This window comes from Heterocephalus glaber, unplaced genomic scaffold (assembly GCF_053883595.1).
Source record: "Heterocephalus glaber isolate CG9 unplaced genomic scaffold, H.glaber_assembly_v1.0 deba00001461, whole genome shotgun sequence".
Taxonomy (NCBI): Eukaryota; Metazoa; Chordata; class Mammalia; order Rodentia; family Bathyergidae; genus Heterocephalus; species Heterocephalus glaber.
In genome coordinates this window covers 31,505,347-31,525,863 of record NW_028258308.1, presented here as the reverse complement: position 1 = coordinate 31,525,863, position 20,517 = coordinate 31,505,347, and the positions used below count along the sequence as shown (strand labels likewise).

General features: G+C 38.6%; 1 protein-coding gene across 1 annotated transcript in view; it reads left to right on the top strand.

Moving 5' to 3' along the window:
- Positions 1-20,517, top strand: part of Saraf (store-operated calcium entry associated regulatory factor) — a 40,815-nt gene that overhangs the window by 15,288 nt on the left and 5,010 nt on the right. The window contains exons 2-5 of the mRNA XM_004867653.4: positions 13,812-13,990; positions 15,840-16,254; positions 17,390-17,531; positions 18,426-18,580. Coding sequence (XP_004867710.1) covers positions 13,812-13,990; positions 15,840-16,254; positions 17,390-17,531; positions 18,426-18,580 — 891 coding nt within the window. The remainder of the gene's footprint in view (positions 1-13,811; positions 13,991-15,839; positions 16,255-17,389; positions 17,532-18,425; positions 18,581-20,517) is intronic.

Sequence of the window (20,517 nt, the reverse complement as noted above, 5' to 3'; positions counted from 1 at the left end):
GTAGCTTTGTAGTAGAGTTGCAGGTTGGGGATTGTGATACCCCCTGCCATGTCTCTGTTACCTAGAATTGCTTTTGCTATTCTGGGTCTCTTCTTGTTCCAAATGAATTTTTGGATTGTTTTCTCAAGGTCTATGAAGTATGCTGTGGGGATCTCAATTGGAATTGCATTAAATCTATATAGCAGTTTTGGAAGTATGGCCATTTTCACTCTATTAATTCTTCCTACCCAGGAGCAGGGGATGTCTGTCCATTTTCAGATATCATCTTCAATCTCTCTTTTCAGAGTGCCATAGTTTTCAGAGAAGAGGTCTTTGATTTCTTTCGTTAGGATGATTCCTAGGTATTTCAATGTTTTGGATGCTATTGTGAAAGGAATTATTTGCCCTATTTCTCTCTGAGTGAGTCTGTCATTCCTGTAGAGGAAAGCTATTGATTTTTGTGTGTTGACCTTGTAACCAGCTACTTGACTGAATTTGGTTATTAAGTCTAGAAGACTTTTGGTGGAGTTCTTGGGGTCTTCTATATACAGTATCATGTCATCTGCAAAGAATGACAATTTGACTTCTTCATCACCTATCTTTATTCCTTTTATTTCTTTCTCTTGTCTAATTGCCATGGCTAATGTTTCCAGAACTATATTGAACAAGAGTGGTGATAGTGGACATCCTTATCTTGTTCCTGATTTGAGTGTGAAGGATTTCAGTTTTTGACCATTTAGTATGATATTGGCTGTTGATTTTTCATAGATGGCGTCTATCAGTTTGAGGTAGAGACCATCTATTCCAATTTTTTGTAGGGTTTTTATCATAAATGCATGTTGGATTTTGTAAAATGCCTTTTCTGCATCTATGGAGATAATCATATGGTTTTTGTCCTTGGCTCTATTGATATACTGTATTACATTAATTGATTTTTGTATATTGAACCATCCCTGCATCCCTGGGATGAATCTCACTTGATCAGGGTATATGATCTTCTTGATGATCTTCTGCATTCTGTTTGCCAGTATCTTATTAAGGATTTTTGCAACTATGTTCATTAGTGAGATTGGCCTATAGTTGTCTTTTTCAGTTGGGTCTTTCTCTGGTTTGGGGATCAAGGTGATGCTTGCTTCCAGGAATGAATTTGGGAGTATTGCTTCCCTTTCAATTTCATTGAAGAGTTTATATAGTAGTGGCAGCAGTTCCTCTCTAAATGTCTTGTAGAATTCAGCAGTGAAGCCATCAGGGCCCGGGTTTTTCTTAGTTGATAAGTTTTTAATTACATTTTCAATTTCATTGGTTGATATTGGGTTGTTCAGAATTTTTAGGTCTTCTTCGTTCAACTTTGGTAATTTATATGTATGTAGGAATCTGTCCATTTCTTCTGTGTTGTCCATCTTATTGGCGTATAGGTTCTGGAAGTAGGTATTGATGATCGTCTGGATTTCTGCTGGATCTGTTGTAATTTCACCCTTTTCATTCCTAATTGCATGGATTTGGGCCTTTTCTTTCCTTTTTCTGACAAGGTTGGCTAAAGGTTTGTCAATATTGATTCTTTCGAAGAACCAACTCCTGGCTTCATTGATTTTTTGTATCATTCTCTTAGTCTCCATTGCATTGATTTCTCCTCTGATCTTTATAATTTCCTCCCTTATCTGAGCTCTGAGGTTGTCCTCTTCTTTTTCTAGAAGCTTGAGGTTCAGCATCAGGTTGTTTAATTGGGCTCGTTCTGTTTTCCTCATATGCATATTCACTGCTATGAATTTGCCTCGTAAGACTGCTTTCATTGTGTCCCATAGATTCCGATATGTTGTATTGTCATTGTCATTTAATTGAAGGAACTGTCTGATTTCTTCTTTAATTTCCTCTGTGACCCATTGGTTATTCAGAAGTGTGTTGTTCAATTTCCATGTGATTATGAAATTTTTTGAGTTTCTTTTGCTATGGATCTCCAATTTCATCTCACTATGGTCTGATAATATACAGGGGATAACTTCAATTCCTTTGCACTTCCTTAAACATGTTCTATGTGTGAGTATGTGGTCTATTTTTGAGAATGCCCCATGTGCAGCTGAGAAGAATATGTATTCTGATTTTGTGGGGTGGAAGACTCTGTAAACATCTGTTAAGTTCATTTGTTCAAGAGTTTGATTGAGTTCTAGTATTTCATTACTTATTTTTAGTCTAGTTGATCTATCTATTTGTGACAGTGGGGTGTTGAGGTCCCCCACTACAATTGTATTAGTGCATATATGACTTTTCATGTCTGTTAGTATTTGTTTTATGTAGTTGGGTGCACTAGTTTTTGGTGCATAGATATTTATGATTGTCATCTCTCCCTCTTGGATTCTTTCCTTTACAAGGATGTAGTGTCCTTCTTCATCTCTCTTAATCAGTGTTGGTTTGAAATCTACTTGATCTTCAAAGAGGATAGCTACTCCTGTTTTTTTTTGGGTTCCTGCCGCATGGAGTATTGTTTTCCACCCTTTAACTTTCAGTCTATGAGTTTCCTTTTGAATTAAGTGTGTTTCTTGTATGCAGCATATTGTTGGATTTTGCTTCTTGACCCCTTCTGCCAGTCTATTTCTTTTGATTGGTGAATTGAGACCATTAACATTGATGGTTACAACTGAAACGTATTGACTTGTCATTGCCATGACTTTTTCTTTTTTTGGGGTTCTCCCCCTTTACATTTAATATCTTGTCATGCCAGATGGGTTCTTTCTGCTTTGCTTCCTGGGGTTGTGATCCTCAATGTCTGTTCCTAGGCTATTGTGTAAAATTCTTTGGAGTGCTGGTTTGGTATTCACGAAGTTCCTAAGGTGCTCTTTGTCATGAAAGTATCTTATTTCTCCATCCATTTTGAAAGATAGTTTTTCAGGGTACATCAATCTGGGTTGGAGGCTGTTTTGTTTTAGGGCTTGGAATATGTCACTCCAAGCTCTTCTTGCCTTGATGGTTTGTGTTGAGAAGTCTGCTGTGATTCTGATGGGCTTTCCTTTGTATGTGATTTGTTTCTGTGCTCTAAGTGCTTGTAGAACTTTGTTCTTCTGTTGAGTTTCTGGAATCTTAACAGTTATATTCCTATGTGTCGATTTATTTTGATCAAGGCTATTTGGAGTCCTATATGCCTCACTTATCTGTATGTCAAGCTCTTTTCCCCTGCTTGGGAAGTTTTCTGCCATTATTTCTGTGAAGAGATTTTTTATGTCATCTGCACTCTCTCCTGTTTCTTCCTTGAGCCCAATCAGTCTTATGTTATTCTTTTTTGCATCATCTAGCAGCTGCTGGATTGATTTCTCATGTTCCCTTATAATTTTGAAGCAATGTTTCTTTTCCTGGTCACTAATTGCAATCTTATCTTCTATATCTGAAATTCTGTCTTCACATTGGCTCATTCTGCTATGTAGCCTTTAATGGAGCTTTTCATGTCCTGGAAATCTATTTACATCTGTTTTATGGATTCCATTTGTTTCTTATGTTGGGATTCCATCATGTTCCTCAACTCCTCTCTAGATTTATTAATCATGTCTTGCACTAGGGGCACAATTTCTCCTGTTATGTGAGAAATTATTTCTGATTTCATTTTTTCCAGATCCCCTTTTGTTGCCAGTTCAGTGGGTCCAGGTGGTTGAGTATCAGAGTGTTCCATCTCATTTCCCTTTGGGGTTGCTGTAGGTTTTCTGGAAGTCTGGTTTTGAGACTTATTTACATGTTTTCTCATTTTGACTGGGGCGGGGGGCTGTTAGCGCCTGCATGGATTACCTCCTCTGAGCTGGGTGAGGTGGGACAGGGGCTGGGAGCAGTGGTAGGGATGGTGACCCAAAAGCCCTTTCCTGTGTTCTGGGAGCAGCCGGAGGGATGGTGGCTTTGAAACCCCTTCCTCTGGACCAGGAGCAGTGGGATGATGGCTCAGAAACCCCTCCCTGTGGGCCGGGAGTGGTGGGGAGTGATGGTGGCCCAGAAGCCCCTTCCTCTGGGCCAGGAGCAGCGGGACAGAAGGTTGCCCAAAAGCACTTTCCTCTGGGCTGGGAGCAAGGGGAGGGATAGTGACTGGGAAGCCCCTTCCTCTGGACCAGGAGCTGTGGGACCATGGCTCAGAAGCCCCTACCTCTGGGCCTGGAACAGTGGGACTCATTACCTTGGTCTGGTGGTCTGGTGTCTTCTGCATCTTTGTAGTGTGGAATCAGGTGGCTGCCTGTCTGCAGCGGGGTGATTCGGTGTCTTCCGCGAGACTCAGGACCTCCGTAGGGCATGCACAGACCTGCCTGTCTGCAGAGGGCTGATTAGGCCTGTTCTGTGCCACTCAGGACCTAGATAGGGCATGGGCAGACCTGCCTGTCTGCAGAGGGCTGATTAGGCCTGTTCTGTGTGACTCAGGACCTTGGTAGGGCATGGGCAGATCTGCCTGTCTGCAGCGGGGTGATTCGGTGATTCGGCGTCTTCCACGCGACTCAGGACCTCGGTAGGGCGTGCACAGACCTGCCTGTCTGCAGCGGGCTGATTTGGCGTGTGTTCCACACGACTGGGGACCTCGGTAGGGTGTGGGCAGACCTGCCTGTCTGCAGCGCGGTGATTCGGTGTCTTCCGCGGGACTCACCAGGTTGTTAATTTTGGTTATCACAGAAATGTAAAATTAGAGGCAGAGTAGGTTTAGCTTTAAAAAAAATTGTGAAACATATATTTACAGATTTTCCCCAAAGCCTTATGTGGTAATAAGTGGGTCTTCAGAGGTGGCTGGATCTAGAGTGTGTGACATTGGGGTTGCTTCATGGTGCAGTGCTAGGATTAAGGGCATTTGGTTTATTAAGGGTGTGAGTACTGCCTAGCCTGGATAAGATGTAAGGGACAGAAAGAGGTTTTCACTTGCTGCTTGCTTGCTTTTGCTGTCTTCTGATTACTGTGAATTGTTTCTTTTCTGTGATGCCTGTCTGCCATGCTACTCTGCCTTGGAGCCAGCCACCTGTGAACTGAAACCTCTGTAAACCTTTCCCTCCTTAACTTTGGGTGTCAGGTGTTTTGTCTCAGCAATGAGGAAAGTAAGACAACAGATGAAGACATAAAATATATGTATAGGCTAAGTGTATAGCTCAATAATAGGGCACTTGCCTAGTGTGCTTGAGGCCCTGGGTTTGATCCTTTGCATAAAAATAATTCATATGTGTAGTTTAAAACAGTAATAATCAGTATTTTCTCATCCAGTTAAGAGAAAGCTTAGAAGCATTCTGTGTTCTTTTCTAAGCACATGACCTGTTTTATCTTTTTGCAATTTATTGAATCTTTTTAGTCTCCAGTGTTCTAAAATTTCATTTGTGTGTCTGTTCTGTATTTTCAGGCCTGGGTATTTATTGCATCCTAGAAAGTATGACAACTCATGTCCTTCAGTGAGGTCTTTTCTTGAATTATATCCCTGAGTTTGTCCCATCTGATTTCTCTGTCCTTTTTTCTGGAGTCCTTGGTGGATTTTTGAACTTCTGGAACTGGTCCTGTCATTTTCTTTGCTGATAATATTTTTTTGGGGGGGGGGCCACTGGGGATTGAACTCAGGACCTTGCACTTGTGAGGCTGCTGATACTATTTTTAATTTGTGAAAGAGTACAAATATTTATTATTTTTATTTTTTATTTTTTGGTACCGGGGATCGAACTGGGGTCCTTGTGCTTGTGAGGCAGGTGGTGGAACCACTGAGCTAAATCCCCCTCCTAAATGTTTTCTATTTTTAAAATTGTGAAATATTTTAAATAAATACCGAAGTACGCAATGAACACTCATGTACTCACTCCCAGTTTTATTTAATCTTTATTTTTGTCATATTTGCTAAAAACTTCCCAACCCCAATTAAGGAAACATTAGGGGACAGAAGAGCTTCTCTCTTCCCAGACGTTCTGATCTGCATTTGGTATTTGATCATTCCTGTACATACATTTATAAATGTTAATAATATATAGTACTGTTTTTCCTTTTTTCAGTTTATGTAAAGTTATACTAAATATATTCTGTAACTTTTTTTTTTTTTTTTGGTACCGCGGATCGAACTCGGGTCCTTGTGCTTGTGCAGCAGGGGGTGAAACCACTGAGCTAAATCCCTGGCCCTCTGTAACTTCTATTTTATGTAAATGATTTTACCATTTATCCAGTTTGATAAATGAGGTCTAATTCATTTTAGCTGCTGTAGAATATAGAATATTCCACTGTAAGAATAGGTCTGAATTTATTAATCTATTCATTTAAATAATTAAATATACATTAGAGACTTAGATATTTTTCCCAGTTAAATTAACCATAATATTATTACATTGTAGTGCATTTCAGGTTATTGAACTTCTTGTTCTTATTTAGGAAAAATTATGCAGAGCTTGTAATGTAGGACTATCTGACTTGAAATGGAGAGAGGTCTTGAAAGTATGTGCATTTGAATTTTGCACAAAAGGCCTTGATCTTTTCTTAGTCATCTTTAAAGAAGAGAAAGAACATTTAATCTTTGAAACTATTTTCTTTTTTTTTTTTTCATTTTTTTTCCTTTTTTTGTTATTGGTATATTTTAGGTATACAATGTGATGACATTCATCATTGGAAATTTGCATCTTTACATAATGTCTCTTGGTTCTTATTTTTTCTCCCTTCCCCTGCTCTCCTTCAACCCCTCCATCGCTCCCTATTTACTGGCGAAGCCCGACCAACCTCCAATGCTGCTTGACAAAGTTCCAGCTGGGGGAAAAGGAGGGTGGAACACATCGTACCCTCATGTTTTATTTTTTCTTGCCCTAATGTTTACAATTGTTACTCTGGTCACAGGAATCATTATATTTGTGACTAACAACATATTCTCCATGATGCAAATTGGCAATGTTGTATTGAAATCTGATCTGGCTCAAAAGTCCCAAATTCCTGTTTCTCTCAGTTCTATTGTCACACCCACTTCTAAAGAAACCCCTCCTAAAACTCCCTCTGTTTTCCTGACACTGTAACTCCTTTCTTCTATTGATGACTTTCTTTTTACTAAAGGGGTCTTATAAAGAGATTGAAAGGACAGATTTTAGATGTAAGACACAGTGGGAAACGGGAAATAGAAAGAAAGTTAAGACAGATAAATACACTAAGGAGGCAAGTTACTCAGTTTTTCTCAAAGTACTGTAAACATTTCCTGCTCATGGACCATGAACCCAAATAACATTTAAGCAAGATGAATAGAGGTATAGAAAAAATAGAGAGCTAATAGCAAACTATATTAACCATTGTGCAGTTTCTCAAGGGCCAGCTGACGACCACAAGTTTGACATTTAATTAACTAAATCTTGCTTGTATCCCCGCTGATATAGAGATTTTGATTAAGTTACTTTCTGTTCTGCTTAGGTGTGGGTAAATAAGGGGACAATTGGAATTTTTAAATGTATTCATGATGTTCAATGAAATGAATCAGCTTAGGAAAAATATACTTTGTTTAGTAAAAAATAACCTTTATTTCTATAGAAATTGCTAAGGCAACCTAAAATGTAAACATGTTCTGCCCAATGCCTCCTAGCCATTGCTTAAAGATGTAAAAATAAATCAGACCCTAAGACTTCTCAGAGGGAACCTGCACATTGCTTGCGAAGGTTCTTTTCTCACTCGCCGGCCCGAGACCTCTCCCCTTCCTACCCTGCATCGACTGCAGCTGGTCTGCGGCAATTTACAAAGACGGTTTCCATTTTTTCATTTTCTCATATTAATTCCATTCCCTTTTCTTTCCCCACCCCTCCCACTTGCCCCTCCCCTTTGCCCCTTTTGTTCCTATTTCACATTATCTATTATACCTTTTATTCCTTATTTACACTTTTCAGTGTGTCACACTAGAGAAACTATTCGGTATTTATGCATGTGTGTCCTATTTATTTCACTTAAGCGTATCGCCGCAATGTGCATCCATTTAGCTATGAATATTTCTAATTTCTCCTTTTTTATGGCTGAGTAGTACTCCATTTTATTTTTAAAAAAACACATTTTCTTTATCCAGTCTCCAGTTGATGGGCATTTGGGCTGTTTCCAAGCTTTAGCTATTACAAACCGGGGTGCTATGAATATATGTACACATATATCACTGTGGTATGATTCTTTTAATTCTTTGGAGAAGATACCCAGCAGGTGAATAGCTGGGTCAAATGGGACTTCCATCTAGTTCTTTGAGGTATTTCCATATTGATTTCCACAGTGGTTGCACCAGTCTACACTCTCACCAGTAGTGAAGCAGTGTTCCTCTTTCTCCACAGCCCCACCAGCATTTGTTATTGGTGGATTTCATGATAGCAGCCATTCTTTCTGGGGTGAGATGGAATCTTAGCTTTGTTTTGATTTGCATCTCTCCAGTGATCAAGGATTTTGAATATTTTTTCATATGTTTATTTGCTATTTCTACTTCTTTGAGAAATGTCTGTTCATTTCAGATGCCCATTTTTGGATTGGGTCTTTAAACTTGGGTGATCTAATATTTTTAAGTTCTTTATAGATTCTAGATAGTAGACCTTTGTCTAAGGAACAACTGGTGAAAATTTTTTCCCGCATTGTGGGTTGTCTCTTCACTTGGTGGTTTCTCTTGCTGTGTGAAGCTTTTTAGTAAGAAGAGATCTCACTTGTTGATTGTTTGTGCTAGTTCACGGGCAACTGAGGTTTTGTTCATAAAATCTTTTCCTACACCAATGTCTTCAAGAGTACTACCTAACCTCTGTTCCAGCTGGTTTAGTGTTTTTCTTTTAATATTTAGATCTTTAATCTATTTTGATTTTAATTTAGTGCATGGTGAGAGATATAGGTCTAGTTTTAAATCTTTGGCGAGTTGAAACCCAATTTTTCCAGGACCAAAAGATGGTATCTTTCCTCCAGTGAGGAAATGTTGAAGATGAGGTGGCTGAGTGTGTCTGGAGTTGTTTCTGCATCTTCTAATCTGTTCCACTGGTCCTCAGGTCTGTTTCTTTGCCAGTGCCATGCTGTTTTTATCACAGTAGCTTTGTAGTAGAGTTGCAGGTTGGGGGTTGTGATACCCCCTGCCATGTCTCTGTTACCTAGAATTGCCTTTGCTATTCTGGGTCTTTTCTTGTTCCAAATGAAGTTTTGGATTATTTTCTTAAGGTCCGTGAAGTATGCTGCTGGGATTTCAATTGGGATTGCATTGAATCTATATAGCAATTTTGGAAGTATGGCCATTTTCCCTATGTTGATCCTTCCTACCCAGGAGCAGGGGATGTCTTTACATTTTCTGATGTCCTCTTCAACCATTTTTCAGAGTGCTGTAATTTTCAGTGTAGAAGTCTTTTGCTTCTGTTAGATTGATTCCTAGATATTTCACTGTTTTGGATGCTATTGTGAAAGGAATTATTTGCCCTATTTCTCTCTGAGTGAGTCTGTCATTCCTGTAGAGGAAAGCTATTGATTTTTGTGTGTTGACCTTGTAACCAGCTACTTGACTGAATTGGGTTATTAAGTCTAGAAGACTTTTGGTGGAGTTCTTGGGGTCTTCTATATACAGTATCATGTCATCTGCAAAGAATGACAATTTGACTTCTTCATCACCTATCTTTATTCCTTTTATTTCTTTCTCTTGTCTAATTGCCGTGGCTAATGTTTCCAGAACTATATTGAACAAGAGTGGTGATAGTGGACATCCTTATCTTGTTCCTGATTTGAGTGTGAAGGATTTCAGTTTTTGACCATTTAGTATGATATTGGCTGTTGATTTTTCATAGATGGCTTTTATTAGATTGAGGTAGAGATCATCTATTCCATTTTTTTGTAGGGTTTTTATCATAAATGCGTGTTGGATTTTGTCAGATGCTTTTTCTGCATCTGTTGAGGTGATCATATGGTTTTTTTTTTTTGTTTCTGTTTTTTTTTGGTACTGGGGATCGAACTCGGGTCTTTGTGCTTGCGCAGCAGGCGGCAAAACCACTGAGCTAAATCCCCAGCCCTCATATGGTTTTTGTCCCTGGCTCTATTGGTATAGTGTATTACATTTATTGTTTTGTGTATGTTGAACCATTCCTGCAACCCTGGGATGAATCTCACTTGGTCAGGGTGTATGATCTTCTTGATGGTCTTCTGCATTCTGTTTGCTAGTATCTCATTAAGGATTTTTGCATCTATGTTCATTAGTGAGATTGGCCTATAGTTCTGTTTTTCGGTTGGGTCTTTCTCTGCTTTGGGGATCAAGGTGATGCTTGCTTCCAGGAATGAATTTGGGAGTATTGCTTCCCTTTCAATTTCATAGAAGAGTTTAAACAGTGGTGGCAGTAGTTCCTCTCTAAATGTCATGTAGAATTCAGCAGTGAAGCCATCAGGACCTGGGCTTTTCTTAGTTGATAAGTTTTTAATTACATTTTCAATTTCATTGGTTCATACTGGGTTGTTTAGAATTTTTAGGTCTTCTTCATTCAACTTTGGTAATTCATACGTATCTAAGAATCTGTCCATTTCTTCTGTGTTGTCCATCTTATTGATGTATACGTTCTGGAAGTAGGTATTGATGATCTTCTGGATTTCCGCTGGGTCTGTTGTAATGTCATCCTTTTCATTCCCAACTGCATGGATTTGGGCCATTTCTTTCCTTTTTCTGATAGGATTGGCTAAGGGTTTGTCAATTTTGTTGATTGTTTCAAAGAACCAAGTCTTGGCTTCATTGATTTTTTTGTATTGTTCTCTTAGTCTCCATTGCATTGATTTCTCCTCTGTTCTTTATAATTTCCTCCCTTGTATGAGCTTTGGGTTTTTCCTGGTCTTCTTTTTCTAGAAGCTTGAGGTTCAGCATCAGGTTGTTTGATTGGGCTTGCTCTATTTTCCTAATATGAGTATTCACTGCTATGGACTTCCCTTGTAAGACTGCTTTCATTGTGTCCCATAGATTCCGATATGTTGTATTGTCATTGTCATTTAATTGAAGGAACTGTCTGATTTCTTCTTTAATTTCTTCCATGACCCAATGGTTATTCAGAAGTGTGTTGTTCAATTTCCATGTGTTTATGAAGTTTTTGCAGTTTCTTTTGCTATGGATCTCCAATTTCATCACACTATGATCTGATAATATACAGGGGATAACTTCAAGTCCTTTGCACTTACTGAAATATGTTCTACGAGCGACTGTGTGGTCTATGTTGGAGAATGACCCGTGTGCAGCTGAAAAGAATGTGTATTTGATTTTGTGGGTTGGAACACTGTAAACATCTGTTAAGTTCGTTTGTTCAAGAGTTTGATTGAGTGCTAGTATTTCGTTGCTCATTTTTTGTCTAGTTGATCTATCTGTTTGTGACAGTGGGTAATTGAGGTCCCCCACTACTACTGTATTAGTACTTATTTGATTTTTCATGTCCGTTAGCATTTGTTTTATGTGGTTGGGTGCACTAGTGTTTGGTGCATATATATTTATGATTGTCATCTCTTCCTCTTGGATTGTTCCCTTTAGAAGGATGTAGTATCCTTCTTTGTCTCTTTTAATTAGTGTTGGTTTGAAATACACTTGATCTGCAAAGAGAATAGCTACTTCTGCTTTTTTTCAGGTCCCTGTTGCATGAAGTATTGTTTTCCACCCTTTTAACTTTCAGTGTACGAGTTTCTTTTTGAATTAAGTGTGTTTCTTAATGTTGGATCTTGCTTCTTGACCCAATCTGCCAGTCTATTTCTTTTGATTGGTGAATCGAGACCATTAACATTGATGGTTATAACTGAAACGTATTGACTTATCATTGTCATGACTTTTTCTTTTGGTTGGATTCTCCCCTTTTGCCTTTAATTTTTTGTAGTGCCCGATGGATTCAATCTGCTGGGCTTCCTGGGGCTGTGATCCTCATTGTCTTTTCCTAGGATATTGTCTAAAATTTTTTGGAGTGCTGGTTTGGTATTCATGAAGTTCCTAAGTTGCCCTTTGTCATGAAAGTATCTCATTTCTCCATCAATTTTGAAAGATAGTTTTGCAGGGAACATCAATCTGTGTTGGAGGCTGTTTTCCTTTAGGGCTTGGAACATGTCACTCCAAGCTCTTCTTGCCTTGAGGGTGTGCATTGAGAAGTCTACTGTGATTATGTGATTCTGATGGGCTTTCCTTTGTATGTGATTTGTTTCTTTTCTCTCACTGCTTGTATAATTTTGCTCTTCTGTTGTGTTTCTGGAATCTTCACAATTATATGCCTCTGTGTAGATTTTTTTGATCAAGGCTACTTGGAATCCTGTATGGCTCACTTATCTGCATGTCAAGTTCTTTTCCCCTGCTTGTGAAGTTTTCTGCCATCCCTTCTGTGAACAGTTTTTTTATGTCATCTGCACTGTCTCCTGTTTCTTCATTGACTCCGATCAGTCTTACGGTATTCTTTGCATTGTCTAGCAGCTGGTAAATTGGTTTCTCGTGTTCCCTTACAATTTTAAAACAATTTTTCTTTTCCTGGTCACTAATTGCAATCTTACCTTCTATATCTAAAATTCTGTCCTCACATTGGCTCATTCTGCTGCATAGACTTTCAGTGGCATTTTTAATTTCCTGGAAATCTGTTTGCATCTGTTTTATGGATTCCATTTTTTTCCTATGTTGGGATTCCATCATGTTCTTCAGCCCTTCTATTTTTTTATCTGTGTCCTCTCTAGATTTATTAATCATGTCTTGCTCTATGGGCATAATCTCAGCTGTTATGTGAGAAATTCTTTCTTTCTTTTTTTTTGGTACCGGAGATTGAACTTGGGTCCTTGTGCTTTGGAGGCAGGCAGTGTAACAACCGAGCTAAATCCCAAGGCCTGAAAAATTATTTCTGATTTCATTTTTTCCAGATCCTCTGTTGTTGACAGTTCAGGGTTTCCAGGTGGTTGAGTATCTGATTGTTCCATGTGATTTCCCTTTGGGGTTGCTGTAGGTGACCTGGAAGTCTGGTTTTGAGGCTTCTTTATGTGTCTTCTCATTTTGATGGGGGTGGGGTGGGGGGTTGTTGCTGGCACCCAAGTGGCTCACTCTGCTGGGATTGGTGGTATGGTTGTCCAGAAGCTTCCTCCTCTCCACTGGGAGTGGAGGTACATCAGGGGGGAAGCCTCTTCTTCTGTGCTGGGAGCGGTGCTGTGGTGGCCGGGAAGCCTCCTCCTCTGTGCTGGGAGCGGTACTACCTGGCCTTGATCTTTATGGGAAGGAGAACTGATAAAAACACAGGAGCTGGTGCTTGACTGGCCCGTCTTCCTTCTCTTATTGGTAGAAGGACTTGTCACACACAAGAGCCTACAATCTTGAACAGTAAGTTACTGTGTGACTCCCTACCAAGGTCAGCTGCCCCACTCTGAATTCTCTTTAAGGTCCCTTTGTTCTGGTGACTAGAATACCGCAGTGAACCCCCACCACAGATATGTTACTGGTAAAATTGCTTTGGTTGCCGGCAAACCTGTAGCCCAGAATCCCCCAGCGATTCCTAAGGCCCTCTGCCATAGGCAACAGAAGAATAAGACAAAGGCAAGCCCTCTGAGAGGAACTGCAGCTGAAACTGTATACTTCCTCAGTTGTCCAGAAGCACCTCAGAACACACTGGAGGGGCTCCCTACCTCCTGTGGTTTGTGAGTGGGTGGATGGCAGCAATGGTCTTCCCAGAGAACCAGATGGCAATGTCTGCAGTGAAAAGTGTCCTATGAGGTATGTTGTGCTGCCCCAGCTCCTGTGTCTCCGTTTTGGACAAGCAGGTGTCCTGCCCAGCCAGTCTTGGTAAAGCACCCTTTGGGTGGTATCACCCCTCGTCCCAAGGTTGAACCTTGGAACTGTTTTATGTGACAAAAATCTTTTAGAGTGAATGTTTCTATGTTTGACAAGATATTTACTGTCTTCATCTGTGTTCGTACTGTTTCAGACAGAATATTGTTGCGGGATGTAAAAGCTCTTACTCTTCACTATGACCGCTATACCACCTCCCGGAGGCTGGATCCGATCCCACAGTTGAGATGTGTTGGAGGCACAGCTGGTTGTGATTCCTACACCCCAAAAGTCATACAGTGTCAAAACAAAGGCTGGGATGGTTATGATGTACAGGTAATATTTACTGGTACTACATCATCGGCAAGTTCAATGAAATTTTTATGCAATAAATTTTTTATTGGGCTATTAATATTTTGGGAGGCACATATGGAAGATTTCAGGTCATTGTAAAATATATAATAAACCGAGCATTTTTTCCATGGAAGAGACATTCTTCAAAAGAAATTAACTGATTTCAGATCCTGGAAATAGTCATTGTAACTTTTGTGCTGTAATTTCCTTCTACTACTTTGCAAATTTTTAAAACTTTTATACTTAAGGCTGTCTTTGTCATTTTTCTTCATTCTGCAAAGAATATAAACTTACCCTTAAGAAATAAAGTTAAGGCGATCAGGAGTCACAGATTGTAAATAGTAGGCAAATTTGTCCTTAGCATTCTTCAAATTTTAAAATTGTTGGAGAATACGCCACCTAAGCGCAAGGTCCCAAGTTCAATCCCCGGTACCAAAAAAAGAAAAAAAAAATTGTCAGAGAACTGAAGATAATTTCTTGTGAATAGAACCATTTCAATGAGCTTTATTTCTTGCTTTGGGGATGCTAACTTTTTTTTTTCTTTTTTTAGCATTTTGTACTTAGAGAGCCAGAGCATCTTCTTAAAGTTCCAAAACAATATGCTTTAGAGATGGGGTAGATTTTATTAGGTGAATTTAGTTTAAATGAGTACCTATATTTTTATTTTGTATTCAGCGTGCTTTCAAAAAGTATTTAAGATTGGTCACTAGGCAAGAATCTTTTTTTTTTTTTTTTTTTTTTTTTTTTTGGTGCGGTGCTGGGAATCACACCCAGACCCTGGTACAGTCTAGGGAATGGCCCCTACCACTGAGCTTCACCCCTTATGTAAGAATCTTGCATTAATGATTTCCTTTTCCATAAGAATGATGTTCTTTGCAGGTAAAACCTTTATGCATGATGTAGTTCAGAGAGAGTTTGTGTTTGCTGGGTGATACTTATTTCACAACATTTTCCCTGTTACTACTAAATTGAATAAATTGAATTGTAGGATCATCTGATTAAAGTACATTTCACTTCTATTTTGCTTTTAAAGTACTTTTATAGCTCCCGACCACATCCTGGGAATTGAATTCAGAGCCTCACACATGCTAGGCAGTGTTCTACCACTAAGTTATCTCCCCAAATATGTTTTCAGTTTTGACTGAAAAAAAATACTAATGGTGATGTCTTCCTTCAACATATATTAAACGTTTTGTATAAAAGTGAGTGAGATAGAATCAAGAACATTTTACCTAGTAGAAGAGATAAATACTCGAGTTACATGTACATACTAAGAAAGTGTTGCAAAGTCATGTCTGGTTGGAGGCACTGGGAAAAACTGAGAGGGGTATTTGTGTTATGAAGAGAGCTGAAAAGGAAGAGAACAAAGACGTAGAGCATATAATACATTCTTATGTTTAGTAGCAGCAATTTAAATTTAAATAAACTACTTAGATCCTTTTTTTTTTTTTTTTTTTTGGTACTGGGGATCGAACTTGGGTCCTTGCGCTTGCGCAGCAGGCGGTGAAACCACTGAGCTAAATACACTATTGGGGAAGTGACAGTTAACATGAAATATTAATGTATATTTAGCTTTTTTATTTGAGCAAAATTTTGGTAAATCAGATAAATTTTATTTATCTAAAGTTTCCTCCAAATAAAACCTTGATTGTTACACTAAGTGAAAGAAGCTGGTCACAAAGGCCCCCATATTATGTGAGTCCACTTATTAGAAATGTCCAGCATGTTTAAATACATTTAGATAGAAAGTAGATTGTTAGTAAAGTTGGAAGGTTGAGAGGGAAGTGAGCATTGATTGATGGGTTATTATCTATTTCTACTTTTTTCACAGTGGGAATGTAAGACCGATTTGGATATTGCATACAGATTTGGAAAAACTGTGGTGAGCTGTGAAGGCTATGACTCCTCTGAAGACCAGTATGTACTCCGAGGTTCCTGTGGCTTGGAGTATCACTTAGATTACACAGAGATTGGCCTGAAGAAATTGAAAGAATCTGGAAAACAACAGGGCTTCTCTTTCTCTGATTTTTATTATAAGATTTACTCTGCAGATTCCTGTGCCACTGGTGGATTGGTTACCATTGGAATACTGCTTACTATTGCCTTTGTAGTTTATAAGTTGTTTCTCAGTGACAGCCAGTATTCACCTCCACCGTATTCTGAGTATCCGTCATATTCCCAGCATTATCAGAGGTTCACTGGCTCGACAGGACCCTCTCCACCAGGCTTTAAGTCTGAGTTCACAGGTGTGTTTTACTTCTCAATGGTTGTCAGTAGGGTGGGTGTGAGCTAATGCATCTTGAACTTCTTTCTCAAAAAGAGAATGGTTACACTGGGAAATCTTTGTTGTCTTATTTTTTTACTTTAAATTTCTTTTACCTCTTCTGTTCTTCTTCTTTGTAAGAGTATGTGATGATTACTATTTTCAGGATGCTTAATTATAAATCATCTTCATCAGTGACACTTGATCAGATTTGGTAATGAGCATTTTCCTTGACCCCCATATCACAGTTTACCTTATACATAACAACTCATTAAATATTGTCGGTCTCAACAGAAAGGGTAAAACAAGTTACCATAATAAAACGTAGGAGAACATTTGCCATGATCTTAGGATAGGCAAAGAACACAAAAAGTACTAGTCATAAAATTAAAGATAGACACATTAGACTTTATTTAAATTAAGAGCATCCATTTATCAAGACTATTACGAGAGTGAAAAGACAAGCCACAGACTGGGGAGACAGTATTTGTAAAACATATTTCCAACAAAAAGCTTGTATGTAGAATATATGTAGACATCTCCCAAATTTGAGAAAAGACACCATTTACATAGTGACAGAGAACACAAAGCCATTTTGTAATAAGAGGATATCCAGGGCCGGGCATTTAGCTCAGTGGTGCTGCTGCCTGCCTCAGAAGCACAAGATCCCAAGTTCGATCCCCAGTACCAAAAGGAAAAAACATAAAAGGATGTTCAGATGGCCAATAAAAATGAAAAAGTGCTAACATCATTGTCTAGGGAAATGCAGAATAAAACCAAAAGGAGATTATTATTACTATTGTTTTTTTTTTTTGGTACTGGGGATCAAACTCGGGATCTTGCGCTTGCAAGGCAGATGGCAGTACTACTGAGCTAAATCCTCAGGCCAAAAGGAGATTATTTTTAACCACCAAAAATCAGTGTTATGACTAACATTAAAATGAGTATCAAGAATTCACAAAGGGGCTGTAGGAAATATGGTGATGAATTTTAAGCCAATTTTTCCAATTACCCTTTATTATTAATAAGTAGTACAATGAAGGTGCAATAATTGAAATGTCAAATTTTGAAGGTTATATTTCAGTGAAAATACTTAATCTATTCATTTTTATTTTAAGGACCTCAGAATACTGGTCGTGATGCAGCTTCTGGTTTTGGCAGTGCTTTTGCAGGACAACAAGGACATGAAAATGCAGGACCAGGGTTCTGGACTGGCTTGGGAACTGGAGGAATATTAGGGTATTTGTTTGGCAGCAATAGGTAGGTTTTGGATTGATCTCATTTGCTCTTCATTTTATTTTATTTATTTTATTTATTTTTTTGATACTGGGGATCAAACTCAGGACCTTGGGCTTGCGAGGCGGGTGCAGTGCCACTGAGCTAAATCCCCAGCCCATTTGCTCTTCATTTTAGATTTCCCTTCGAGACTTCTTTGTTTTGCTTATAATTTGATGGTGTTTGGTTTTAAGGAAAATATGTTGACATTTCCCTATTAAATAAGATTATTTTGGGATGGGGAAAGGTACACTACATGTACTTTAATCAATATTGTGTGTATTATTTCCTTCATTGTATTCTTTCCTATGTCATCCACATAGATATTGTGAAACAGGAAAAGACTATTTACTTGACACCTTAGAAAATGAGAGGGCAGAAAAGGAGACATTTGGGAGGAACTATTAGCAGTCTGATTTAGAAGAATGATAGAAGTAAGCCTGGAAAGAGCTTGAGGCCAGATTTTAGAATGTCTTGAGTAATGGCAGTGTAAGTTTATATTTTTCTTGAGTAAGAATTGAAAAAGAGAACAAGCTGGGTATGGTGGCACACACCTAGCACTCGGGAGGCTGAAGCAGGAAGATTGCTGCAAGTTTGCGATGAGACTGGGCCACATAGTAACTTCAAGGCCAGCTTGAACTATATAGGGAGACCCTGTCTCCAACGAAAAAGAACATTTATTTACTTTCTGTTGCTGTCTTGCCCCAATGCAGTGACTATAATAACATTAGCAAAAATTTACAGAATTTATTTCATGTTAACCCTGATTTATGGAATATTCTGGGAAAAATACTTGATAACGATGTTTTTCTCCTTACAGAGAGGTAATTAAAAATTAGTCACAAGAAAGATGCCTAAGCCACTTATTTGTCTTTAAAGGGCAGCAACACCGTTTTCTGACTCCTGGCACCACCCTTCCTATCCTCCTCCATACGCTAGCACATGGAATAGTCGTGCTTACTCACCACCTCGTGGAGACTTAGGGGGCAGTTCAGCGTGTTCCAACTCAGATACGAAAACCAGAACAGCATCAGGTGAGAGCAAAAATACATATGCTCCTATTACATACTCGGAAAGTTCAGAAATAGTTTTAAAATATAAGAAGATGGCTATATGTTTAGCAATTATGATTTTATTTGGTATGCCCACCAAAAATATTAATAGCAAAATTAACAGACTACAACATAATTCAGGTTCATTTTAAAAACATTTGTATTTTTATGAGTACATGTTTGTAGTATGTAATGATTACATTCCTTGTGGGAAGTTGGTACATGTGCATAATCTTTCCTCCTATTTGTAAACATAAATACGAGAGTTGTTTAGGCTTAGCCCAATCACTGAGGTTTTAAGCCTTTCTGGGGGTCAGATTTTATAAATGTTTGATTCTGGGATCTCTGAGGATCCTTTAAGCTCTAAAGCAGAATATTTTTAAGTAGAAGCTTGACTTTTCAAATTCAGGAAAATTCAAACATATATAAAACTATACTTTAAATAATCGTCAGAAATATAACGTTTACTACAAAAAATAAAGAATATTTTGTAAAAAGCAAAGACATAAAAAAAAAACTGTTGGAGTTAAATATCCACCTAATCAGTGGAAAATGAGAGGTGGTCACGAGACATTTGTATATAGCTATGGATTAGGTTTATCTTTTTCAGGAGGAATAAGCTGTAGAACAATGAATAACTTTTGAGGTGGATAGAAAAATATATTTACATATATTTAAAAATGTAAGAGTAGAATTCTTGTAGTGCTGGTTTAGATATGCATTAACATAATCACTTTGAGAAACTGATGCTACCTACTAAAATTGAACCTAACCACATCTAAGACGCTATGGCTTTACTCTCACAGATGGTTGTGTCTCCATATTTTGTGGTATTGTTGGTTCCATTAACCTCCGAGGATACCAAAATCTGTAAAAGTTCAAGTCCTTTACAAAAATTTTTATTTATAATTTTTTATATTTTTTACAGTATTTGTATATAACCTAAGAATATCTTATATGCATTAAATCATGTCTAGATTACTTAAAATACCTGCTACAAAGTAACTACTGTGTAAATACTTGCTGCATTGTATTGTTTAGGGAATAATGACAAAGTCTGTACATGTTCATATAAATGTAATTTCTTTTGAAATATTTTCAAACTACAGTTGGTTGAATCCATACATATGGAACTCACTGATAGGGTGGGCCATGTCATATGGTAACAGAAATGCATGTACTTGTACACTGGTAGGTTAGCACAAGAATGTTTATAGCATCCCTATTCATAGCCTGTCTCTCAGTTTGGTGTGTGGGTGGATATGTGAGTACACTGACCATTGCAAATCCATGGTCCCTGTGTTAGTCAGCTTTCCAGTCACTGGGACCAAATACCTGATACCCACAACTTAAAGGAGAGGTTTAATTTGGCTCATAATTAGCAGAAATTTAGTCCGTGGTTGGCTGGCTTCAAGACCGAAACTCATGGCAAAGGGGAGCAGCAGAGCAAAGGTGCTTAGTTCAGAGAGGAGGAGCAGCACTGGAGGGGAAGCTGTGATGGACCAGGTATAGTAGCCAAGGTCACGCCTCCCGGACTCACCCAGACACACCCAGAAGTGTGCTTTACTGGTATCCTGTTGTTCCCAAGCCAGTCAGGTTGACACAAGGAAGTTAATCACATTTCCTGTGTCCCCATTTCTTTTGTTTACCACTGGAGTTGTGAGAGGTGGTGAGGCATGGTTTATGCTCCTTTGGCCTATTCTGCTATTGGCCTATTCTATCGGCCTTTCTGCTATTAGCTACCCTACATTGGCCTGCCATCAAACACATTTTTGGTGTCCTGACTAAGCATTATTCATAGCAGATGTGCGAGTTTGTTGGGCTTGATGATTGGAAAGGGTGTGGTGGGAGGTGCTGTAATGTCCTACATGGTCCTGTTCCACTTAACGGCTCATTCTCTCCTTCCTTCATTTCTCTTA